The sequence below is a fragment of the Anopheles coustani genome, chromosome 3 (assembly GCF_943734705.1).
Source record: "Anopheles coustani chromosome 3, idAnoCousDA_361_x.2, whole genome shotgun sequence".
NCBI lineage: Eukaryota > Metazoa > Arthropoda > Insecta > Diptera > Culicidae > Anopheles > Anopheles coustani.
This window is the reverse complement of record NC_071288.1, coordinates 69,301,415-69,323,089: the sequence shown is the minus strand read 5'-3', so window position 1 is coordinate 69,323,089 and position 21,675 is coordinate 69,301,415. Positions and strand designations below refer to the sequence as shown.

At 44.5% G+C, this 21,675-nt stretch overlaps 1 protein-coding gene across 1 annotated transcript in view; it reads right to left on the bottom strand.

Moving 5' to 3' along the window:
• Positions 1–5,683: 5,683 nt before the first annotated feature.
• The window catches only part of LOC131268411 (treacle protein), a 200,265-nt gene continuing 184,273 nt past the window's right edge, over positions 5,684–21,675 (bottom strand). The window contains exons 2-8 of the mRNA XM_058270814.1: positions 13,266–13,749; positions 8,553–11,541; positions 7,410–7,538; positions 7,125–7,335; positions 6,953–7,045; positions 6,735–6,878; positions 5,684–6,646 (exon numbers count right to left, since the gene is read on the bottom strand). Of these exons, the coding sequence (XP_058126797.1) occupies positions 6,498–6,646; positions 6,735–6,878; positions 6,953–7,045; positions 7,125–7,335; positions 7,410–7,538; positions 8,553–11,541; positions 13,266–13,749 (4,199 nt within the window). The 3' untranslated portion in view covers positions 5,684–6,497. The remainder of the gene's footprint in view (positions 6,647–6,734; positions 6,879–6,952; positions 7,046–7,124; positions 7,336–7,409; positions 7,539–8,552; positions 11,542–13,265; positions 13,750–21,675) is intronic.

The window sequence follows — 21,675 nt, the reverse complement described above, 5'->3', positions numbered from 1 at the left end:
ATATTCTATGACCAAACTCTTGATTTTGTTGTTATCGACGCGTTCTTCTTGAACCTTCTCGGTTCTTTTTTCGTTCGTGTAATGTGGATTCTATAAGCCTTGTTCCTTCGAGGATTTTCTTTTTGGTTCTTTTCTTGTTGTACTCGATTTTTCCAGTTCATATTATACATTTGCAAAGATAGCATCCTTTTCGTGATGTGTTTTTATCAGTTGTACCAATGTATAACAGACGCATTATTGTATAACACTCCTAACGTAAGGTTGTTCTGTGCCTAATAGTATGCAATTTGCTTTGCATGATTGGTGTGATGGAATATCTTACGGTGAGGTCCAGTGTTCGGCAATGATTTACAAACGGACACGTTCGTTGTATTAAATAAAATTTCGAAAAACAAATGTATTCGTACTAGACTAAACAAGTTTTGGTTGGTATTGATGATTTAAACGATTTGTTGTGTTCATTTAACACTTCACGTGTTGGGCCAAATCAGAGTCGGATCAATCCATTCGATTCATTTGATATAATTAAATCTCCTGAAGCGCTGCGTGTTTTCAAATTCACATTAAAGCTGGTACACTCCGAAAAATTTGAAAACAGAAGCGGAAATAAACATTCATTCGTATTGGTTAGTAAAAATTCCTTGGAGGTCTCTTAAAGGAATATTTCAGCTAATATGATCGGCATGGTTTTCCTCACATGCGATGGGATCCAGCGTAACACGTGATGCGTCCAATGTCGTGTGTCTTAAATCCAGTATGCAGATGCTATTGTTACCTGCGAACACCTGCAACGAAGGCAACCAAGGCATGCAGGACAGATTCAAGGTGGTTAGCTGATTGCCGGAAATTTGGAGCCATCCAAGATTGGCCAGAAATCCCTCCGGTTCATTCAACCGTACCGACATCAACCGGTTCCTCGACAAGTCCAAGTTCCACAAGCTGTTCAACCCCGCAAGCGAGCGGATATCGAAGTGGATCAAATAGTTCCCGGACAAACCGAGGCTGTAGAGGCTCTTCAGCTGACGAATGCAGCGAGGCACCTCCGTCAGCATGTTTTCGCCGATCTTCAGCTCTTCCAAGGCGGGAAGGGTCCACTGGCAGCAGTCCAACCGCTTGATCCGGTTCGCGATCATATTCAGCTTGGTGAGGGCTCGATTGGCGAAGCTCCCGGTGACCAGCTCGATGGCATTCTGCGACACATCCAGGCTGGCTAACCGATGGCACACGCTCAAAAGCTCCAGATTGATGACGGACAGGTCGTTCTCTTTCAGGTCCAGCTCCTCCAGCGATAGGTTGCACGCTGTTTTGGCACTGTTGACCACGAACCGGATCTTATTCCGGATCAACCTTAGGGTGTGCAGCGCAGCAGTGGTACAGAAGGTGCCTAAGTCAAGGCTCTCGATAGGTGAGTTACGGATGTCCACCATGCGGATAGCGTGCAGGTGACGCAAGTCCGCCGGAACCCTCGCCAGAAGACTCTGCATAATGGTCAGCTGCGTCAAACCATCGTTCGGTCCATCCACGCTTAGGCTGGACAGCGATGTTTTGCCGGTCACGATCGACGTCAGGTTCAAGTGTCGGGATATGGTGATCTTACGCACGGCAGGTGAGTTCACGATGGTCACTTCGCTTGCCAGCAGCGCCACCTGGTTGAGGAAGGACGACTCCACATCGTTCGCCTGTAGGCTGTCGAAGAAGATGCCGCTTATGTTGTCCGGCATGTAGGACATCATGAAGGATCGATCGTGCTGCGGGTTCAGTCCACTCAGAGTGCACAGGAGCAGATTGCACTTGAAGTACACCGCATCGACCAGAGCTGTCCGCAGCCATACGAAGAGGCAGCTGTAATGGAAGCAGATCATCCAGTTACTAACCATTCGAAGAGGACAAACTCGACGTTCACCTGGGTAGCAACGCCATTCGCAAATTCATGTTCAGTTCGACAGTTTGTTGGACACTAATCGTGTTCTGCGCTTTCTGCGAGCCTATTCCCACAGTTGAAATTAATTTTGCTAATGACCGCTGTCTGGGACTGGTCTAGGAACGATGCTTATTACTTTGAGCTAATGGTGAAATAAAACTGGCACGTACGGCCAACAACGCGCCTAGACACCTTTTTTTTATTTATTTTAAACGATAACCATTTCCCATATCATATTGAATTAATAACATTCGCAAGAGCCATTATAGCGATCCTCGTTACGATGCCACCAAACTGCCATTTCAACTTTATACTCTTAATGTTCTTCGTCAAAAGCCATTCTGTTCTTTCACGCCGTTCAGTTGTGTAGTTCAAAGTATTGCAAGTGTAAAGTTTACTGCCATTAATTATAAATGTGAAAAAGGCCTTTGAAAATCAAATCCTACAAGGATGAGTAAGGATAGGATTTTAGAGCATCGGAAAAAGAGGGACAATACTCATACACCTGTGCACCTGTCATGCTTATGCTTAGTTTACATGAAGGGCAAAGCAACCTTATCAAACCGGAAAACATAATCGTCAGTCAACTGTCAAAATGTGCGCAAACGTGTTTTTCGGTCCGCGAGTGAAAAATAGAGTAGCAAAAATTTGCGCCACTCGTGTAGACTGTCGGCGGAAGGAAAATAGTTGTTTGTGATGATATACAATGTTTATTAATAATATTTCGATAAACACACTACCTCTCCACTGTTTTTTTACAGTTAAACACTCAAATCCACACTGAATGTACTTACATCTGCATCGGCTCACGAATGTTAACGTATACACGAAACGAAAAAAAGTGACAGCAAAACCGATGCATAAAATCTGTGTAAACTAAGCATAAAATAGCTCGATCTGCATTATAGGTTTACAAAACTTCATTAAACCTGTGAGCATGAGTACAGTTTTAATATAAACAGTTAAAAGATTTATGTAAGCCATGGTGTATTATAGAAGGCAGAAACTTTGAAATACAAGCGAAAATTATGTTGATCAAACTGAATTTGAAATATAACTAGCAAATCTTTTAGTAGCGAAAATAGACAAATTGATATTGTGCTTAACTTTACCGAAAGATTGTGCCTGAAACGGAGTTTTAAATAAAAAAATTGTGATTTGCTTTTCCGGCGTGCAAGCAATATGTAACATGCAATATTGAACAGATCCAATTTTTACAAAATTTGAATAAATAATGTATGCAGTTAAAAATAGTACAGAAATTAAGTGTGCCAAGTGATAAATTACACACAAAATTACAGAAAACATCTCGTGAAGCATCACTGAAAAATTAGGCTTGTCCGACGATTAGACAATAAGATAAATTGAGATTTGAAATGCAAGAAAAAGTAAAATGGTATGTAGACATTTTAATTTTGTGATAGTGATTTGATAAAAAGCTCTTAAAAGGCATTAAATAATCAATATGTGAACTTAAAAATGATACAGAAATTGAGTGAGTAAAGTGACAATTTATTTACAAAATCATAGAAAACATCTTTATTTTGTTTGTAACTTTAACGTAATATTGTAGACGAAACGGAGTTCCATGTCAAAAAATTTAAGTAGTTGAGATTTGATGAAACGATCTATATCGCACAAATATTGAAAAAACAATGTGTGAAGTAAAACATAATACAGAAACTAAGTGTGCAAAATGATAATTTATACACAACATTCCAGAAAACATCTTCGTGAAGCATCACTGAAAAATTAGACTCGCCTCGACGACTAGACAATAAAATAAATTGGGTACAAGAAAAAGTTAAAAAATATATAGACAACTTAATTTTGTGCATAATTTTAACGTAATATTGTGCATCAAACGGAGTTCTATGTCTAAAAATATAAGTGATTTTGATTTGATATAAAGCTCTTAAAAGCATTGAATAAGCAATGTGTGAACTTAAAAATGATTAAAAATGAGAAATTAAGTGCGTAAAGTGACAATTTATGTACAAAATCATAGAAAACATATTCGTGAATCATAGAAAACATCTTAATTTTGTTTATAACTTTAACGTAATATTGTAGATGAAACGAAGTTCCATGTCAAAAAATTTAAGTAGTTGAGATTTGATAAAATGCTCTATATTGTACAAATATTGAAAAAACATGAAGCATCACTGGTAAATTGGTCTCGCTTCGACGACTCCGCTTGAAGTCCGACAAAAAGTAAAATGTCCGCATGCGAAAAAGGCCGAGGCGATTCTTGAAATCACCAGCTCAGTACCAGGGTCGCATGATCGGCAGAGGATACCCAAGATCTTTCCCCACCGGACCGGGAAGAGTGGGCGTGGCCAAAGCACGATCGCCGCCAAGCGATCGAGTGCGAGCGAGGCCGCTATAGACACGCGCGCTTGGTGTGATACCAGGAGGATACCTCCTGGTAGTTCTTGGCTCCTAGTACAAAAAGGCAAAATTTTGTGCAGGCGATCTTCGTGGAGCGTGGAGTGAAAAACGAATTTGACGCGTGGTTCAAACGTGGTTTCGGACGGAAATGTGTGTAAATATCGGGGGTCGACAATAGCAACATAACACAGTTTATTGTTTAACGATGAGAAATGTATTTGTGATGTCAGATTTAATTATGCTCGGATAACTCATGCACAAAATAGGTTATGTCGTTGCTTCTGTTGTCGGTAAAGTCTAGAGAGCAAAAACAGTTTCGATGCAATTTGCGTTCAATAACTTTCCAAACAATGATTGACACGTTTGTGCACGTTTGTGATACTGACATTCAGGAAAAAATAGACCGTAAAAAAATTAATTAAATAAAATAAACTGTTTGTTTATCCTCCCTGTTCTACAGCACGGACAGCAACGCATCAACAGGAAGTATCACTAATAATCACTCGTTTCCGGTACAAATTGTTGGCAGATGCCAAAGAGATATAAAAAAGTAAACCTTTCGGATCAGTTTTTTTCGGATGGTTTTTCTTCACAACTAACAATATGCAACAGTAAAAATACATAACAATCGTTTACGTTCGTAACTCTTTTTTCCTTTATTGAAGTGGGTACATATCTACAAATAGAATAATGATAAGGATAATAATAAAATAATCATAAAAATAATAATAGTGACACAAACACTTTATCAATCTCTTGTTTTCCACCGTTTTTCCCATCTCTTTTTTTTTTTTTACTTTCAATCCTTCCTCTCCACTGATCGTTGCTGCTGTTTTGTTCTGCTTGTAAGAATAAACGCTTGATATGTTAAAAAGGCAAAGATTAAAACAAACCTAAAACTAATTCATTAAGCTGCTTTGCCACAATCAATCATTCACGTGATTGCGTGTCGCGGGAAGAGTTTTGTTTTATTATCCCTACTTTGCTCTTTCGCTAACCATGCTACTAAACATTTCTCCTAATTGATTAGTTCAATTCGTTTCTCGCCTTTCAATATGTGTGTGTGTAATACAAATCACTTTAAACAGGAACACGAATCGAATGACTCCTTTCAGGCAAGAGGGCTTTGTTACACTTATCATCGTGCTTATTTGTTTTTGTTTTCAAATAATTGCTCGTTCGCGTTTCTTCCACTGTTTTTGTTCCTCTCGATTGTAAATGTACAAAATAAAAAATTTAAATAGAAAAAAAAAATAACATAACCGGTTGTGCTCCTTCGAAAGGATGCGTCCGGAGCGGAGAGAGAGAGAGAGAGAGGGGAGAATGGTCTCTTACGGATCTGAGGAAAAAGATCGTGCTCTTAGCTGCGTTATTTCATCCCTCAAGGTGCTTCAAAAACTTCTAATTATATTACAGTCATTTTGTTTCCCTCACAAACGTGACGCGCGAATCGGTATTTCGCCTCCTGAACGTCCCACAATACTTTTTTATATATCAGTTTCCTCGCCATTTTTTTTTCCTTTTAAAATGTTTTATGTCAACCATTCAAGGGCCGCTCACCTTCCATAACTGCACATTTAAAGGAACATTGCATTCCGTCGCTTTCCTATCTACCATCATCACAAATGAATAGTTTGATGCAATTTTGCACTTGGAGATTTTTAATTCCTTTTTTTGTTTTGTTTTGTTGTTTTGTTTTACTTTCCTTCCTCCAATCGCGATCGACCCCGGGCACGGCTCAATCGAAACGGCCTTGGCCATCGAACAAAGGGACCATATTAAATGCATCAACCACAGCGGTTTTCGGCCTGTTGGGAAAGAAAATTAGCTGCTCCAAAAATTCCTAACTCGTCGAGAGGCCAAACCGTTTGGCGTTTGAAACCAAAGCTACGGGTATTGGGGTGACTTTTCGCTAACCCTAACGAAGCTACCAAACGAATACACTCTCTTTTTGCTTTGCTCCATCTCCAACAGAATAGTTGCAATCGATAAGCAGGCGTTGATTGAACGGATTTTTAAAAAATAACATAACAAGGCGATAAACTCAGCTTAGTGTACAAATAAAATTAGGTTAATGTATGTATGTATGTATGTATATATATGCATATATGTTTCGTTTGTTTTGTATGCGTGCGTTTATGTATGCATGTATGTGTGTATGCACGGCTCTCGTTTGAAACGGGCTTTACTTCAGCGTAATTCGCACGTTGCCGTTCGGTAGCTTCTTCATCATGTTCCACACCTGTATCCGCGTCATCTTCGCAATGGAGGCATCGTTAATGGCAACAATCTCTTCGCCGGCGCGCAACAGGCCGGACTTTTCCGCGGCACCACCTTTTGGGAGAAATAATAGAACAAAAATGTTAGAACAAGCGATCGTAGTGTTAACAACTCTGTTGGGTTTTTTCAAAGGATCACCTACCCATGAAGATTTTCTTAATAATTAACGGCTTGTTGCCGGTCGGGGAGTCGAAGCCGCCCTCGATCGAGAAGCCGAGACCGGCACCGTCCTTGTTGATTTCCACCATCCGGCATCCTTCGGGGACTTCGACCGGATAGGAAGGTGCTAAGGAAGGAAGGAAGGTAGAGTTTAGCATTAGAACGGTTTTCCCTGGAGTTCGATTATTAAAGAATGCCTACCATTGTCATTGGGATTGGAGGAGGAACATTTCGACACGTCGTCCGCCGAAAGCAGACCATCCTCGGAGGCCGTCCCATCGAATACGCTTTCAGCTGGAAGGAATCGAAGTAAAGGTAAAGGATACATTTAGTACTTGCGGCAAAACATAACCCTTTTTTTCCTATGTCTTACCCTCATTGGACGCCACGTCCAGGTGATCGAGGTCGAGTGAACGGGACGCCTTATGCTGGACCTTCAGCTTGCGCTCGTACTCGCCCGCCAGTTCACTCTTTTCCGCCAGCGAACTGAGTGAACCCATCGACGGTCGCTTCAGCTTCGTCAGCGTGTCGAGCACGAGCGACTTCGAGCGGGTGATGACCATAACGACCTCCGGTCGCGGTGTCTATAACGGTGGTGAGGAAAGAAGGAACGTTAGTACATGCAGTCGTCGAGATGGAGGACATCGAAAATGCTTACCTTAAGTACACTGAGGGATTCGCGATGGGTTAAACCGCGCATGCTGAGACCGTTGATCGAGAGGATACGGTCGCCCTTCCGCAGCCGGCCGTCCCTGTCCGCGGGTGAGTTGGTGAGGATTTTGTGGATCTGCAAGCAAAGAAATAATGGTTATGAAGTTGGACGACATAGAATTACGAAACAAGTAGCATTTAATTGCAGGCAAAAGGCTTCTTATACGCCTGTTCTTATGCGCCTATTCTTCAAAACGTAATAACATGTACTATGTTTTTCATGCCAATTGAAATTTTAACTTATTTTAATCGTTTATACTTCCTGAATAGTTAAAAAAAATTACATGCAGTTAAAACAATTATGAAAATATGGGGATTTTTAATTTAAACGATTCAACCTCAACAGAATTAGATTTAACAACTAGCACCTGAACTGATCAAATCATAAGTCTATCTCCATCGTTTGAAAAAGAAAAACACAAATTATAAATCGATTTATCAAAGACATATTTGCGCATTGACTAGTTATGTAGATCGATTAAAATTATATTTATTTTAACGGTAACATATTTTAAATTGAATTTAACTGTTGTATAATTTAGCTATTTTTAAATGTGGAGTTTTGTGTACCCTAAGAACTGGACCAAAACTGAACGTTGATTCAGGCACTTTCTACATATTAAGTTTATGCACTGTGGATGTTGTAACAATTTGTTTGATCACAATTTTTTGCTAAAATCATCTAAATTTTACCATTGAAGCTAAATTTTACTAAAACAAACAAAGTAAGCATGTACGCATTTGTCAAGGTGTGTCCACCAAAGTTATATAACAGGGTTCATCCAACACGGGGGAAATCGAAGAAAAATTTACCATTTTAAATATGCCGTTATTGTAACTATTAAATTAAAACATAACTCTCAAGTGAAGAGTGAAAACCATAACTCTTTCCTCAACCTCTTCTTCATCGAGCATTGTCGTGGTGTCAAGCTAGTTTTTCTACATTTTGCATAAAAAATGGCCTAGTTCTCTACCTAAACGCATCTTCAGTAAAACTATTTTTAATAACACATGCCTTAACAGTTCGTGAATACTTTCTATTCGTGCGATTACTTTTGTTTGCTCAGTCCTACTTTTCCGCGCAACTCACCGTAATCTCCTTCGCTTCGTAGTCGGAACCACCGGCCAGCGTGATGCCGATGCTACTCTCGGGTGTTTCGCGCTGCAGCACAACGACGAACGCTTCCGGCGTGGCCAGCGGTGGATCCGCTTCCTCGATAATTAGCTGCAGGTCCTGCGGCGTGATCAGGCTGTGGCTGCTGCCGAGCGACGAGAAGCTGCCGTAATCGGACGGGGTGCTCTGGAGGGTCTGGGAGGAACCGCTGCAGTTGGGGTTGCCCCCGCTAGCCTGGCCCAGCCCGAGACTGTTGGTCTGCAGCGACGAAACCCCGGACGAGGAGGACGCCAGCGAGTCCCAGGACGAGAACCGATCGTGGCTGTTGGTGGTGGTGGTGACGGCGTGGCTTTTTGGTGTGGCGTGCGCATGAGTGGCTGCTGTCGGTGGTGGAGCGATGGGTGTCGACGTCGGGGGCGCGGCGAGTGGGGACTCACGCGACATTTGCTTGACCGGCGTCGGGATGACCGTGCTGTTGGCGGACTTCGATTCGAATGACTTGCGAATTTCCGCCAGATTGAGCTTCTTCGATTCGACCGACGAGCGGAGCTCCCGCTTCACCGGAACGGGGGCCGGGGTCCGCGGGGGGGCCGGTTCCGAAATCGTCCGGGTCATGCTGGGAGGGGTTGGTGTTTTCTTCTCCATGCGTGCGGCCGTCATCACCTCGCTTCCGGTGCTTTCCTTATGCGAGATGGACCGTGCGGCTTCATGGCGGACCCATTTGGCAAGATCGGACATTGGTGCGGCATCCTCGCGACCTTTGACCGGTTGCCCGGCCGTCGAGCGTACCTTCGGAACGTGCTCCTTCTGCGGTACGATCGGCTTTTCGGCCACCACTTGAGGCTTCGGGGCGGCGGCGGTGGCAACCGTGACGAGCATCGGGCTCGGGGTGGTGTCTTCGGCGATCGAGCCTTCCTCCCGGTCGGACACCACTTCCACGTACGACGCCACCTTGATCACCTTGTCGACGATGCTGTCGACCGTGTCCACCACTTTGTAGTGGGTCGGTTCCTTCTTCTCTTCGTGTCCTTGCGAGGCGGCGTTCGTCAGCGAGTTGCGTGGCTTCGACTTTGACTTGCGACGTTCCTCCTCCTCGTAGCCATCGGTACTGTCACCGTCCTCATAGCGTCCACCCTTACCCGCACCACCACCAACTCCATAGCCAACGTCCTCAATCTTCAGATCTCCCCGACCGCTGCGACACTTGGCCGACGCCAGCACGTTCTTGCGGTTCATCGACGCCTCGGAGGAGGACGACTTCGACAGCTTCCGGCTGATGTCGACAGTCGGTGTGCTTCCGACCGAACTGCAGCTGGCCTGTGACCCCGAGCTGGAGGTAAGTGTCGAGTTCGAGCTGGTGATGGATGTGTTCGTCTCCGAACTGAGCGTCCTGGTGAGGGCGTACTTCTCCACCGGAGCCGGGGCAACCGGCGACACGGGCGGGGAGGACACGCGCGAACTCAACACGGAATCGCTGTCATCGCTTTCATCCTCGGTGCTGCGAAGGCAATCGGACGATCCACTCTTGGGCGGGTACACAAGAGACGTGCGAGGTGGCTTCGCTGGCGGCAACGGAGGTAGCGGTTTGCGGAAGGTCAGCTCCGATTCCGACTCCGACGCCTTCCCATCGGAGGATGGAGCAGCGACGCTCGTTTGCATTCTCGACACCGTTTTGTACGTCACCTCCTGCGTGATCGACGGGGATTTGAGCGAAGGACTCGCCAGCGAGTGGACACTCGATTTGGCCGGCGTTGGAAGGGTGCTCGTCTTCCGGCTGTACGAGAGGGCGCCCAGTGCACCACCGTCCGAGGGTCCGGCGGTTCCCTTCACAATGCCACCCGAGGAGAGGATAATCTCCGAGTCCTTGCTTTTGATGATCGGAAGCCCGATGATGCGGGAGTCGGCTAGTACCTCCGCCTCCGGAACCTTCTCCGGGATGACGAGACCGCGCAGCTTCGACATTGACTTCTTGCGCTGCTCCAGCAGGTTCGAGATGGACGACTTCCAGCGTTCATCGTTGCCGTTGTTGATGTTGTTGTTGGTGACTCCACTCGCACTCGAAGGACTCGCGATCGTAGCCAGACTGTTTCCATTCGAGTACCCCGAGAAGCTGGTGGTGCGGGATAGTATCTTCGTGTGGTCCACCAACCCACCGCCGTTCGTCTTGCCCACCACCTCCCCGCGCTGCACCGGGTTGAGGTTCTCCACGCTGTACGCCTTTCCCAGCACGACCGGTTTGGACGTCTCCAGACTAAACTTCGCCTTGTACGCCGACCCTCCGTGGGTTGTGGACTCGCCCCCTCCGTGGCTCGGTGCACTCTTGTCCACCTCGTCCAGATGCTCGACACTGTGCGCCTTCTTGCGCAGCGTGGCGTACGTCTCGATCGCCTCGACCGTCGGCTTCTTCGACGTAACGCCTCCCAGCAGGTTCTCGGAGCTTTTGGTGAAATCTTTGCTGTACTTGCGCACCCCACCAATTAGCCCGGGAGCCGGTGCCGGCACGGCTGGCCCTTCCCCGTCGGCCGCCGCGCTGGAGAACATCGCGATCTTGTCGCGAACGCTCTTCTCCGACTTCTCATCCTTCCGCCAGTTCGAACCGACCAGCGTGATGCGACCGGAGGCGGTCGGGGCCGCCGGTGGCTTGCCGGTTGACTGCTGCTGGTGGAGGTGGTGATGCTGCTGATGGTGGTGATGGTCGGGCACGTCCACCGAGCGTCGTCGCTGCTCGAACACGCTCTGCAGCGATTGGTACGAGCTGGGAAGCTCCTTGCGGCTTAGCATCGATTCGGCGATCGAGGAACTGCGCGTCGGGAAGGGTGGCGGTTTGCGGAACGTCGTGTCCAACTCCGGCCCACTGTTGTTCGTAGTGGCGGGGGTGCTTTTTGGGTTCAGATCCGATCGGAGCACCTTGCGGGGAACCGGCGGTGGATGACTTTTTGGCAATTCGGGCAAGTCGTCATTGAAACTGCAAGAGAAAACAGAAAAGAATTAGGTTCTGTGTGGCACTTTTATTTATCTCTAAACATCTGCGAAGGTATTGGACCAATGAAGCGAAATGAATTTTATATGCAGTCCCAGAAAGTCTAAGCCTCATTCGACGTGCCTTTAGTTTTGATCGAATGACATCTTAGTGCATGATTATAAGTATTTATTATTGCTTTTATCCGGTACTATAAGTCACTCAGACTCAATGACCGGTCTCTCAACTTCTCACAAAAAAGCGAAGCATCTCTCCGGAAAAGCGCAAATTACAAATGGTGCACTATTCCCGAAGACTCGCTGAGATTTCGCGTGGCAAAAATGGAAAAGCAACGAGGAGTTTACCTTTCAAGACAAAGGCAAAACTTAAACATGGCAAACTCTTGACCTGGGGGTCGGCATACTAAAAAAAGGGCCAGATGATGAAAAACAACCCGAAAATGCGGACCGAACTACTTAAATGATGAAAGAATGTTTTCAAAACAAAAAAGTTAACTCATTTGAATGGAGTATCAACGTTCCACATAGTAAAGTTACATAAAATAATGGTACAAGATAAAATATTGGAAATTTTTTCGTTATATTTTTTAAGCATGTTGATACTTATTTCAATTGAATTTTTCAATACATATTTTTTTATTTGTAATACGGTTGACTAATTCAAATGGTTTTTTTTTTCACAATATCTAGGTTTTAATGACGTATTCTCAGTTATTTAAAAACAAATAAACTCTCACGAGATTCACGAGACTAGGAAATTTTAGAATGAGCAATCATGCAAATACGATCTAAAAAGTATTACAACGATATAAAAGTATTGAACACTTCGTCCAACAATTCCAAGCTTCAGCTTTAGGAAAAAACAAGCGCGTGATATCAAAAAAATTGGATAAATAAACAAACAAATTAATTTCGATAAATAAACAAACAAATTCAATAAAAATTGATATGGATTTTTCGTACGTAGCTCTTAAATTTTCTTACGGGTCGAACTTTACCGATTCCTGCTCTAGGCCAACAAATTGTGTGCTTCCGTATGAGATGTGGCCAAATAACTGGGACACTCCAAGAGTACTGTCAATCAAACGAAGGCGCGAAATAGATTGAAGACTCTCATGTAAAAGCAATGGTTTTTCCAAGCAATTTGAGATCGATACTAAGAAAACATGATGATTCGGTATCATTTTGGCCACATTTGACCTCAGTACATTATGCGAAGGCTATGAGAGCGTGGTGAAAAGTCAACAGAGTCCAATATTAGCTTAAAGAGTTGTATCTGCCAACCTGTCCTCAAGTCCAGACCCATAGATATCTGTCAAAGCAGCAGATTCCATTAACGAATTTTATAAACACTGAAGAAAAGTATCCAAAATCTTCGGCAAACTGTCTGTGCGGAAGCTATTGGGAAGTGTAAGAGCGGAAGTTTGCTCCTGGTCCTACAAATAGATGGAATTGGCTATATATTTACCTCGCAATGTAATAGATGGAAGGTTTTAACGGACAGAATAATAAAACATAAGATAAGTTCAAAAAACAAGTTCGTAACATTATTTTCAAATCGTGTTTGGACATCAAGGGACAGTCTTCATTTTAAAATGGATCATTCGAGGAGTCACCCGACATTGACAACCCACTCCACATCGAGTAGTGAGGAATGTTATCAGGTGTTGGAGTAAATCAAATAACTCTTGGTGACGACGCGGCACTTACCTGGAATGTTTGTCGTTCGATTTGGCAAGTGCCGGTGCCGAGACGGGGCCGCCTCCGTTCATAATCGCCATCGCGGCCACCGTTGGCGGTGGACCGTTGGCGGCGGCGGACGTCGGCGTGGCGATGGCGGTGGCGGAAGGCTCGGTGAAGTTTGGCGGGAACTCATGCCCGTCCGGTGGTAGTCGTGAGAATGCCGGTGGCGCTACTTTGCCACCAATCGCGGCCGCTGCTGTTGCTGACGGTGCTGCTGCTGATGCTGCTGATGCTGCTGCTGACGGGGCGGGAATGAGCTGGTGGACGGTGCTGGCGATGGCGGTCACTGTGGTTGTCGTCGTCACTACATTATTCATCGAGTCCATGCTCGTGACGCTGCCCGGGGCGCTCGGGGTGGCTTCGGTTTCGGTGTGGGAGCCGGCCAGGGGCTTGCCGGCGCTAGTTTCGACGCTTTCGGTGCTGCCGAGCGATGCAATAATGCTGCCTGCTGCTGGAATTCGGAAAGCGAAAAAGAGATAGAGAGGACCGGAATTTGATTAGTGACCGATTACACGATTATCCGCCGTCCGACAGGTGGAGGGACTGTCGAAGTGGAGAAATGCTTTCATAATTCAGCCCGGTTCAATAATAAATTCCATCTCGTGGAACAAGTGAATCAACTTGCTTTCCCATTGAACAAGTTCATTTTGTATAACGATTAGAGCTTTCAAAATTTAGCATCGGACATTTTCGGTGGTTGTTGGTTACAGGGAAAATAAAAAGTGTAGCAAATTTGGTCAAATACAAAGTATATTAATTACTTGAGGCATACAAAAATAAACATCAAACATAAAAAGTTAATGTTCAGTTTTGGACTACGACAGAAACGTCGATGAAACATTAGCTTTCAACAAATACTATCCTAGGGTAACTGTACCAATAGTGGTGCACTTAGTACTGTAAATACCAAATAGGTGTAATTTAGGAGTGTTAAGAACACAATATTCTACATATTTGAATCAATTATGATCGAAACATGACTTTTCTTCTGACAAACATCTATTTTCACCGTAAACCATACAAAATACACGAAAAAAAGCGTATTTTTCTTCCTAGTCGGTTGCTCCTATTATGGTGGTATGGTTCCTATAGTTGTGGTATTGTGTTCCTATAGTGGTGGTAGTACGAAAAACTTGAATATATTTAGACTATGACTTATTTTTGAAGCATATTTCAAACAAAACGGTAAAATACTCCTTGACCAATGCGTTGTCATTGAAAAAACTGTATTGTTTTACCGAAATATGTCCAATTTCAATTCATAAAAAATGCTCTGAATATTACAGCTAAAACTATAGTATATGCTTTATAGCGTATCCTTCGCCCGCTTTATTTTTTCTTTCCTCTGCTTCTTCTGCTGAGCCTTCACTCCAGTTCCGCTTTGTTTATTTTGTAGAAACAGAATACAATCACTAAATTTACCTGATTATATTGGCCAAAACCGGAATAAAACTAAAATATACTTGTGAAAAAATCTATGGCTACTATAGGAACAACTCTGGTTTTTGTGCCTATAGTGGCACTATAGTAAAAGCTATGAAAATATAATAAAATTATGCTAAAATGCAATAAATTCGTATAAACCAATTATATTGGGGTATGTCAGTAGCGAAATCATATAGTTTTAATGATTTTGCAGTGATTTATGGCCTTAAGGAAATCATGATATCCGTTATAGATTCTTAAGGAATGCAGCATGTTGGGACAACCTGTTTAGAAAATATGAATTTTGGAGCTTATATATAACGGAATGAGATGGTTCATCGTTTTAACACTCCGCAGAAGATCAAAGAACATTTCATAGAAGAACAAATAACTCCATTGTATATATATCGGCGTAGAGCTAGGATTTTATTCCACTACAACCACCTTTGGTACTAGCGCCACTATGGGTGCACTTACCCTATTTATTTATTTTTTAGTTTTTTAGTTTATAACAGTTGGCGGCACCATTTTTTGTCTCCAACGCATTCCTGCTTAAACTAGCGCATCAATTTTTGTCTGTACGATATCTATTTTTGACATAGCGGATTAATTTGTGTCTCCATCTTTGCAATTTGTTTTAATTTATACAGCAACCAATTTTATCGTTATCTATTTTGTGTCTCTTACTTAAAACAAAATATACAAGCTAAGGTTGTTTTATACTTTCTGCATACGAGACAAAGTGTAGTGGCAACATTAGTCATTTTGACCGCAACGCAATTTTCGATTTTAATAACTCAAAAACGGTTGAGTACTAAAAAACCACAAGGTTTTTCTTGAAATCATCTTAAAAATTGTCATCTTAAAACTATGAAATTGTTTTTTATAGATTGGCTTTGTATATCAGCTTTCTAGTGCACAACGTTTTTTTTTCATTTACATTTCAAATTTTGGAAAACAAAAAGTTGAAAAGGATCAAAACTCCATTCAACTCGAAAGTTTTTGCTTCACACTGAGCTAGCGGAATGACGAAGTGCATCAAACAAATTAAAAACGCCATAAGAAAGAAGTAAACAACTATATTGAAAAAATCTTCAAATATAGAGAAGTCAACGTCTAAAGTTTGAAAAAAGAGCAAGATTCCAAAGCAATGAATTCCAGTGCTAACACATTTGATAAACACATAAGATAACGATTTGAAGAAACAAGATAGAATTAAATAAAGTAAGGTAGTTAATTTACATTCATATAAGAAGCAACTGCGATAAACAACAAGTTCATTGCCTAGTCCAGTGAAAAGTAATAGATTTTATTTATTTGTTTGAACGCATTGTTTAAACGAAAAGCATGCAATACAGAATCGTCCCTTTTGCACCACAGTTCCGTCGTGAAAGTATCCCACGAACAATCCCAACTATGCATACATTGGTCAATTAACACAGATGCGTCCACACAAGGTGAACGTAACAAACTTCGCTGACGATAAAGAATCATCTATGAAACCGTTTTCCAAACAGCGGTTCCAAACCAATAAAATGTTGGTCTTCTATTGCTTTCTAATAAAAAAGCGACGCATCAAAACAACAAAACAATCTACTCGTTGTGTAGAGGCGTGTGGAACAGTGTGAGGAAGGGAAACTATCACAACAGGAAGCGCAGGCCACGTTCGATGTGCGCGAGCCAAAGGTTAACGGCGGCGCCACCATTTGGCGGCGCACCGTGCGAAAATTAATAACACCGCGTGCGGAATAGCTCATGCATGACTCAAATCGTTGTTGCATCGGCCACCCAAGGTGGGGTGGAATGTGTACCCCCTCCCTCCGCACTTCACCACACTTCGGTGACAAATAAGGGCACGCGAACGACATTCCGGGCGCGCTGAGGCAGAAAAAGTTCGAATGATGTAGGAAAAAAAAAACAATGGTGACCACGAATCACGCGTTTTCATCAAAACACGGCGTGGGGCAACGGAGTCTATACATCTCGACTCTCCGCCAGAACAAGAGGACAACCTTTATTGGTCGTCAGTAGTCGGAGTAGAACCATTATTATATGAGTTCTCCGCAGAGTCGTTAGCGATAGATATGGCAATGAAAAACACGCCACTGAGAGGGAACGGCAACGAGTTAGTAGAGGAGGAAGGCTGGTGGAGAACACCCTTGACTGCTAGTTCCACCCCGAGCGGAACACCCGGAACGTGGGTGCGGTTCGGCGTCAGAAGATACTGAATGTCGGATGTCAGTTTTCGGTAGTAAATTAATCTACAATCGATCGATCCGAGTTGAACTCCGCTGGTGATCTCGAAGCGGAACTTGGGCCTGAACGTCGTCGACGAGGGAGTTCGAAGGAGTCGGAAGAGGGGAAGAAAAAACACACTAATCATTTATTGACAGTTATCTAAGAGAGTGCGAGTGGGGTCGGTGGGTTCGCAAACTGGGGTGAATTACAGCAGAACCACATCCGTTCCCGTTATGAAGCGCGATTCGCAACCGGGCTGGAGGAACCTTCAGGTCATCCCGTTTGGGAAGGGGTCCCTGTCCCTCTCTATACACGGTTCTCTCCCACCGGTACCACCCTTTTCCGCTTTCGGATCGGATCGGTCCATTTTACTTTGATCAATTATCGATCTAATGAAAGGGCTGCCGGCTGCGCCAACTCCAGGATCGGTCGTCAAATGAGGAACCCGTCGCTAGTGTTGGTACGTCCATATGTCTCCGGGTCGACCTCTGCCTGCTGTCTCACACCGGTTAGCTAAATCAATAACCGTTCCAATCAACTTCCGGACACGAACCCGTAGAAGAACCGACCATCTTTTCGGCAAAGCGGCCGCCATTCGCGCATTAATCGCAGGTTGTCCTCCCCTAAGCGTCCTCCTCCTACAGAATGCCGTTACCGATGAGTTTTTCTGTTATTTTCCCCCGCGTAAATCGTGAGTCAATCTTCATCCCACCGTGTCGTTAATATTCCCTCGGTGGAACAGAAACTAAAACAAAAAAACAACACTCAACACCGGGTCCGGGGCGTTCGTTATTCTTCAAAATGCTCATCTCCCAACAACCATCATGGCGGCATTTAGTCGTTGTTGATGTTCCCATAGACTAGGGGTTTTCGCTTCCATTAGGCACACTCCCTCCTCCGCCATGGACCTCCACGAACACATTTTCGGCCATATTTCGATGCCACCGGTCATCATGATCATCATCATGATCATCGGCAACATCGTCTTCCGGTAATGATCCGCAATACCTTCGTAACGGTTCGGGAACGACGGAAGTGACGGAGCGGTGGTGAACTGAAAAACGTGACCCGCGCGTGTCCGGGACTCGTGGGTCACCGGGTTAGTTAACCGAGCCGGACTAACGTAACACACACACCGTCGTTTTGTCTAAGCCACCCCTAAAAAAAGCATACGTCATCTTTAGTGTCCGGTAAAAACCACTTACGTAACGCTCATAACGGCACAATGGAGACCGTGGAAACTGAGCCGGTTTGTTGTTCTTTAAATGTTTCAAATTAATTGCACACTAAAGCATTTGGGGAACTCCAGTAGAGACAGTCAGGCTTAGTCGGGAAAACATTACGTCAAGATTTACATTCATAAGACACTTGGTTCTACAAATTGTACATTATGTGTTTGGCTTAATTTGAATTATCCGTTGGTCACGACGCACCGTTCCCGGGCCTTAGGAGACGGTTTAAGCTCGTAAATCTTGGCATCAGATTTTCAATCCCCGCCGTGTGGGACTTCATATTTGTTTGGGGACTGCGATTTGGGTGTGGATTGAAAAAAAAAAAAAACAAAGCGAGATTTATTTCATCACCACCTCGTAGAATATCTGCATAATGATTAATATATTCTGGCGCTTCGGTGGTAAATCTGGTTTTCCGTCCATATTGGACCTAAACTGTGCTCCACGAACAACGCTGCTGCAGCGTACCTCGTATGATCGTAGGCCGTCACCGCCTGGAACTGACCAAACGTGTCCCTCCTCGCCGTGGGGCTCCGGGGAAGGATTGTGTCTAATGGAAACACCGCTTCCTTTCGGAGCGGCGCAAAACTCGAAAAACCAATGACCCCTTTTGCAAAATTTCTACCCCTCCACCAACTCCCAAATACCGAGAGGCCGTGTACCAGCAGCAGGCGGACAGCTTTTTTTTGTGCATATGTACCATCCACCCGGCCACTTGGTCCTGCTTTTGTGTGTGTGTGTGTATGTTTTTTGGCAACGCGAGAACATGATTTACAACAGCTAGATATTCAAACTGGTTCTTCCGGCCGCCCCGGCTTCGGCCGGATCCGGTTCCGAACGCTGGTTTGGGGTGATATGGAACGCCGGGAAGGGAGAGGTGTTTTGGGGTACGAAGTAAGACGTGGGCTACAATACCCAGACACGAAAAAAAAAACAAAAATAATGGAAGGGACATACAAACATGAAAAATAAAAACCTTTCCAAATCCGAAACGGTAAAAAAGATTGACCAGTACACATCTCCACCGGGGTCGACATGGCTTTCCAACGTTAAGCCAGCATCATCCGCCCAGCATCCTGCCGGTATCAGGAGCTGGTGAAGGTTGGCGAGCGGGTGGCAGTGGCGACGTGGTGGTACGAAAAAGATAAATGTCGCGACAGTTGCGCCTCAGTACTACCCGTGCCTCAGACGCTTGAACCGTACCGACTAACTCCAGAGTCTTGGACTTTGGCGTCCCCGGTGCCCAGTCGTCCCTCGTCCTGACCGGAGGGGATTGTAATACTGCCGGGGGTCCATACATGGCTGGCAATGTAATGATGTGGCACTGCACTGCTTGCACCGTGTCAACCCACTGCTAACGCTCTTAACGCTCATTCCTGGAGTTCAACGCCGATTCGCCAACCATGGCGCGAGGCCTAGGGTTTGGATTCTTCAGCAACCGAGATGACGACGCTCCGATAGCCTTTTGTGGCAATGTATCTAATTTCTTGCCAGCTCCTCAAGCCCGGATCCGATGAGACCGTTTCGCACTTCCAATAGACACCGGAGCCGGTCCTTGGCCGGTCCTAGAAGTACACCGTTGTCGTGGAACGCTAGACATTCGCGACCAAAGTTCGACGACTCTCCTAGAAGCTGGCCGTATCCCCGGGTGCATGCAATCGAATCGATCTTGCGCTTTCTTTCTCTCACTTCCATTCCTTTTTTGGGTTCTCTAGGTGGAACATCGAGAGCTATATTTGTGAGGCTTACGTAATCCGGTTCTGTTCTGGCACCCTCTGGGTACTCGCCGGAATGGTTCCCCGTTGTTTTTTGTACTTTTGTACCAAACCTTCTCCATCTTGAGGGACCTCCATTGAGAATTCAACAGCGAGGAAAGGTTGTTACTTTTTTTCGTTGGATGTTTTGTACGGTTTCTGGTGCAATGTACACACAGTCCAACTCACTAACCTCAAAACCAAGCCGTTAGAGCAGGAATCGGTGGAATGTTTTGAAGTCACAGTTTTCTTTTTATTGTGTTAGTCTATAGTCTATATTCTATAGTCTTTGAGAATAAAGAAATTTACTCCTGGTTCATCAAACTGATATGATGTGAACCAGTTCTTAACAGTACTCCATCACCTTCCCTCAGATAACTTTTCGCTCCAATCAATCTACTACTCTTCTCTCTATAGCGATCGCTGTGTTGATATTTGTTTTTATTCACTGTAAGTATTTCTTCATGTTTTTATCAGAGATACGATAGTTCTGTTATTTTTAATCTCTGAAGAAAAAAAGACAGCAAAACGTGAACTAACTGCAGCTTGCGTGTGCGATTTCTTCAGCATCCACCGCAGGTTTGCGGGAAAAGGAGAATGCGATCTGTGAAGCGCAAAGGAATGAACGAGCGAAAGAACGTCGCGAGAGCACGTCCACGCCAGGGTCTCCCCCCCCTGATGGGCGGCGGTGGGATTCCGATGGTGCCTCCTGCCTGCAAGATTTCTGCAAGTATCAAGAACTCCACACAGCACGCGGGATGTTTTCGGAGAAGTGAAGGAGGCAATGGCGAGGACGAGGATGTGAAGAAAACAACCCCGACCATAGGAACGGACAAGAATCAGGGACCGGGAGCGAGTTCGTTGACTTGCTTTTGGTCCAGCCGTTCGCTGAAGACGTGATTTCGTACTTTCTCCTCCGTAGCAGGAAAGTTGGTGACCACATTGGCTTGACGCTTGCAGCAAAAGGTGTACAACATTAATAACAAAACTGGAAAACTGTTTCAAACTGAAATTGGCATTATTTACGAGTTTGCCAATTGCTTTTGAAGAAGTCAAAAAATGACAGGCATATGGTTTTTAAAGAAATTTTCAGTAAAAACTCCTTCAACTACAAAATTCAATCAAATTGACGAATCAAAAAAAAGTCAAAATAATGAAAAGTATTTGCGCAACAACACCTGAACCAGGTTTAAACTTGTGCTAAGAGATTTCATATCATTCGTTGATTGAGAGTTGATACGTTTTTATTTTTAGCGAGTAATTTCCGTCCCAGAGACGTGTTGATATATCTTGATGAGTCCCTGGCGCCAGAAAGATTTTACTAATGAGAGCATCCAAGGCACTGTCACAAAAGCTTCTTCTTGTCGGGAATCGAATAGACCGAAGGGGGATTCCCATTGACGCGTGTTCCCCATCTCCTTCAGGTGGGACTTACTGAGACTGAGTAGAAAGGTTACTTCAAGACAACGCAGAGCATGTTTTAGCCCCATTTCACCCAGAATCAAGCAATCCGACCGCAGTCACTCGTGCAAAAATGGGTTGCGCATGGCAATAGATTTGCTTTCATGCTGATTTACGTTTGGCCCTTCCCCGAAGGCAACACACGCACTCTCTCCATTCCACTGCCGGCAACAAACCCATGGGAATTCGTTGGGACGTTGGGAAAAACGTGACAAGAATGGAGGCCACGGTGTGACACTGTAACCGTCTGTCTACCCTCTTTGAAAC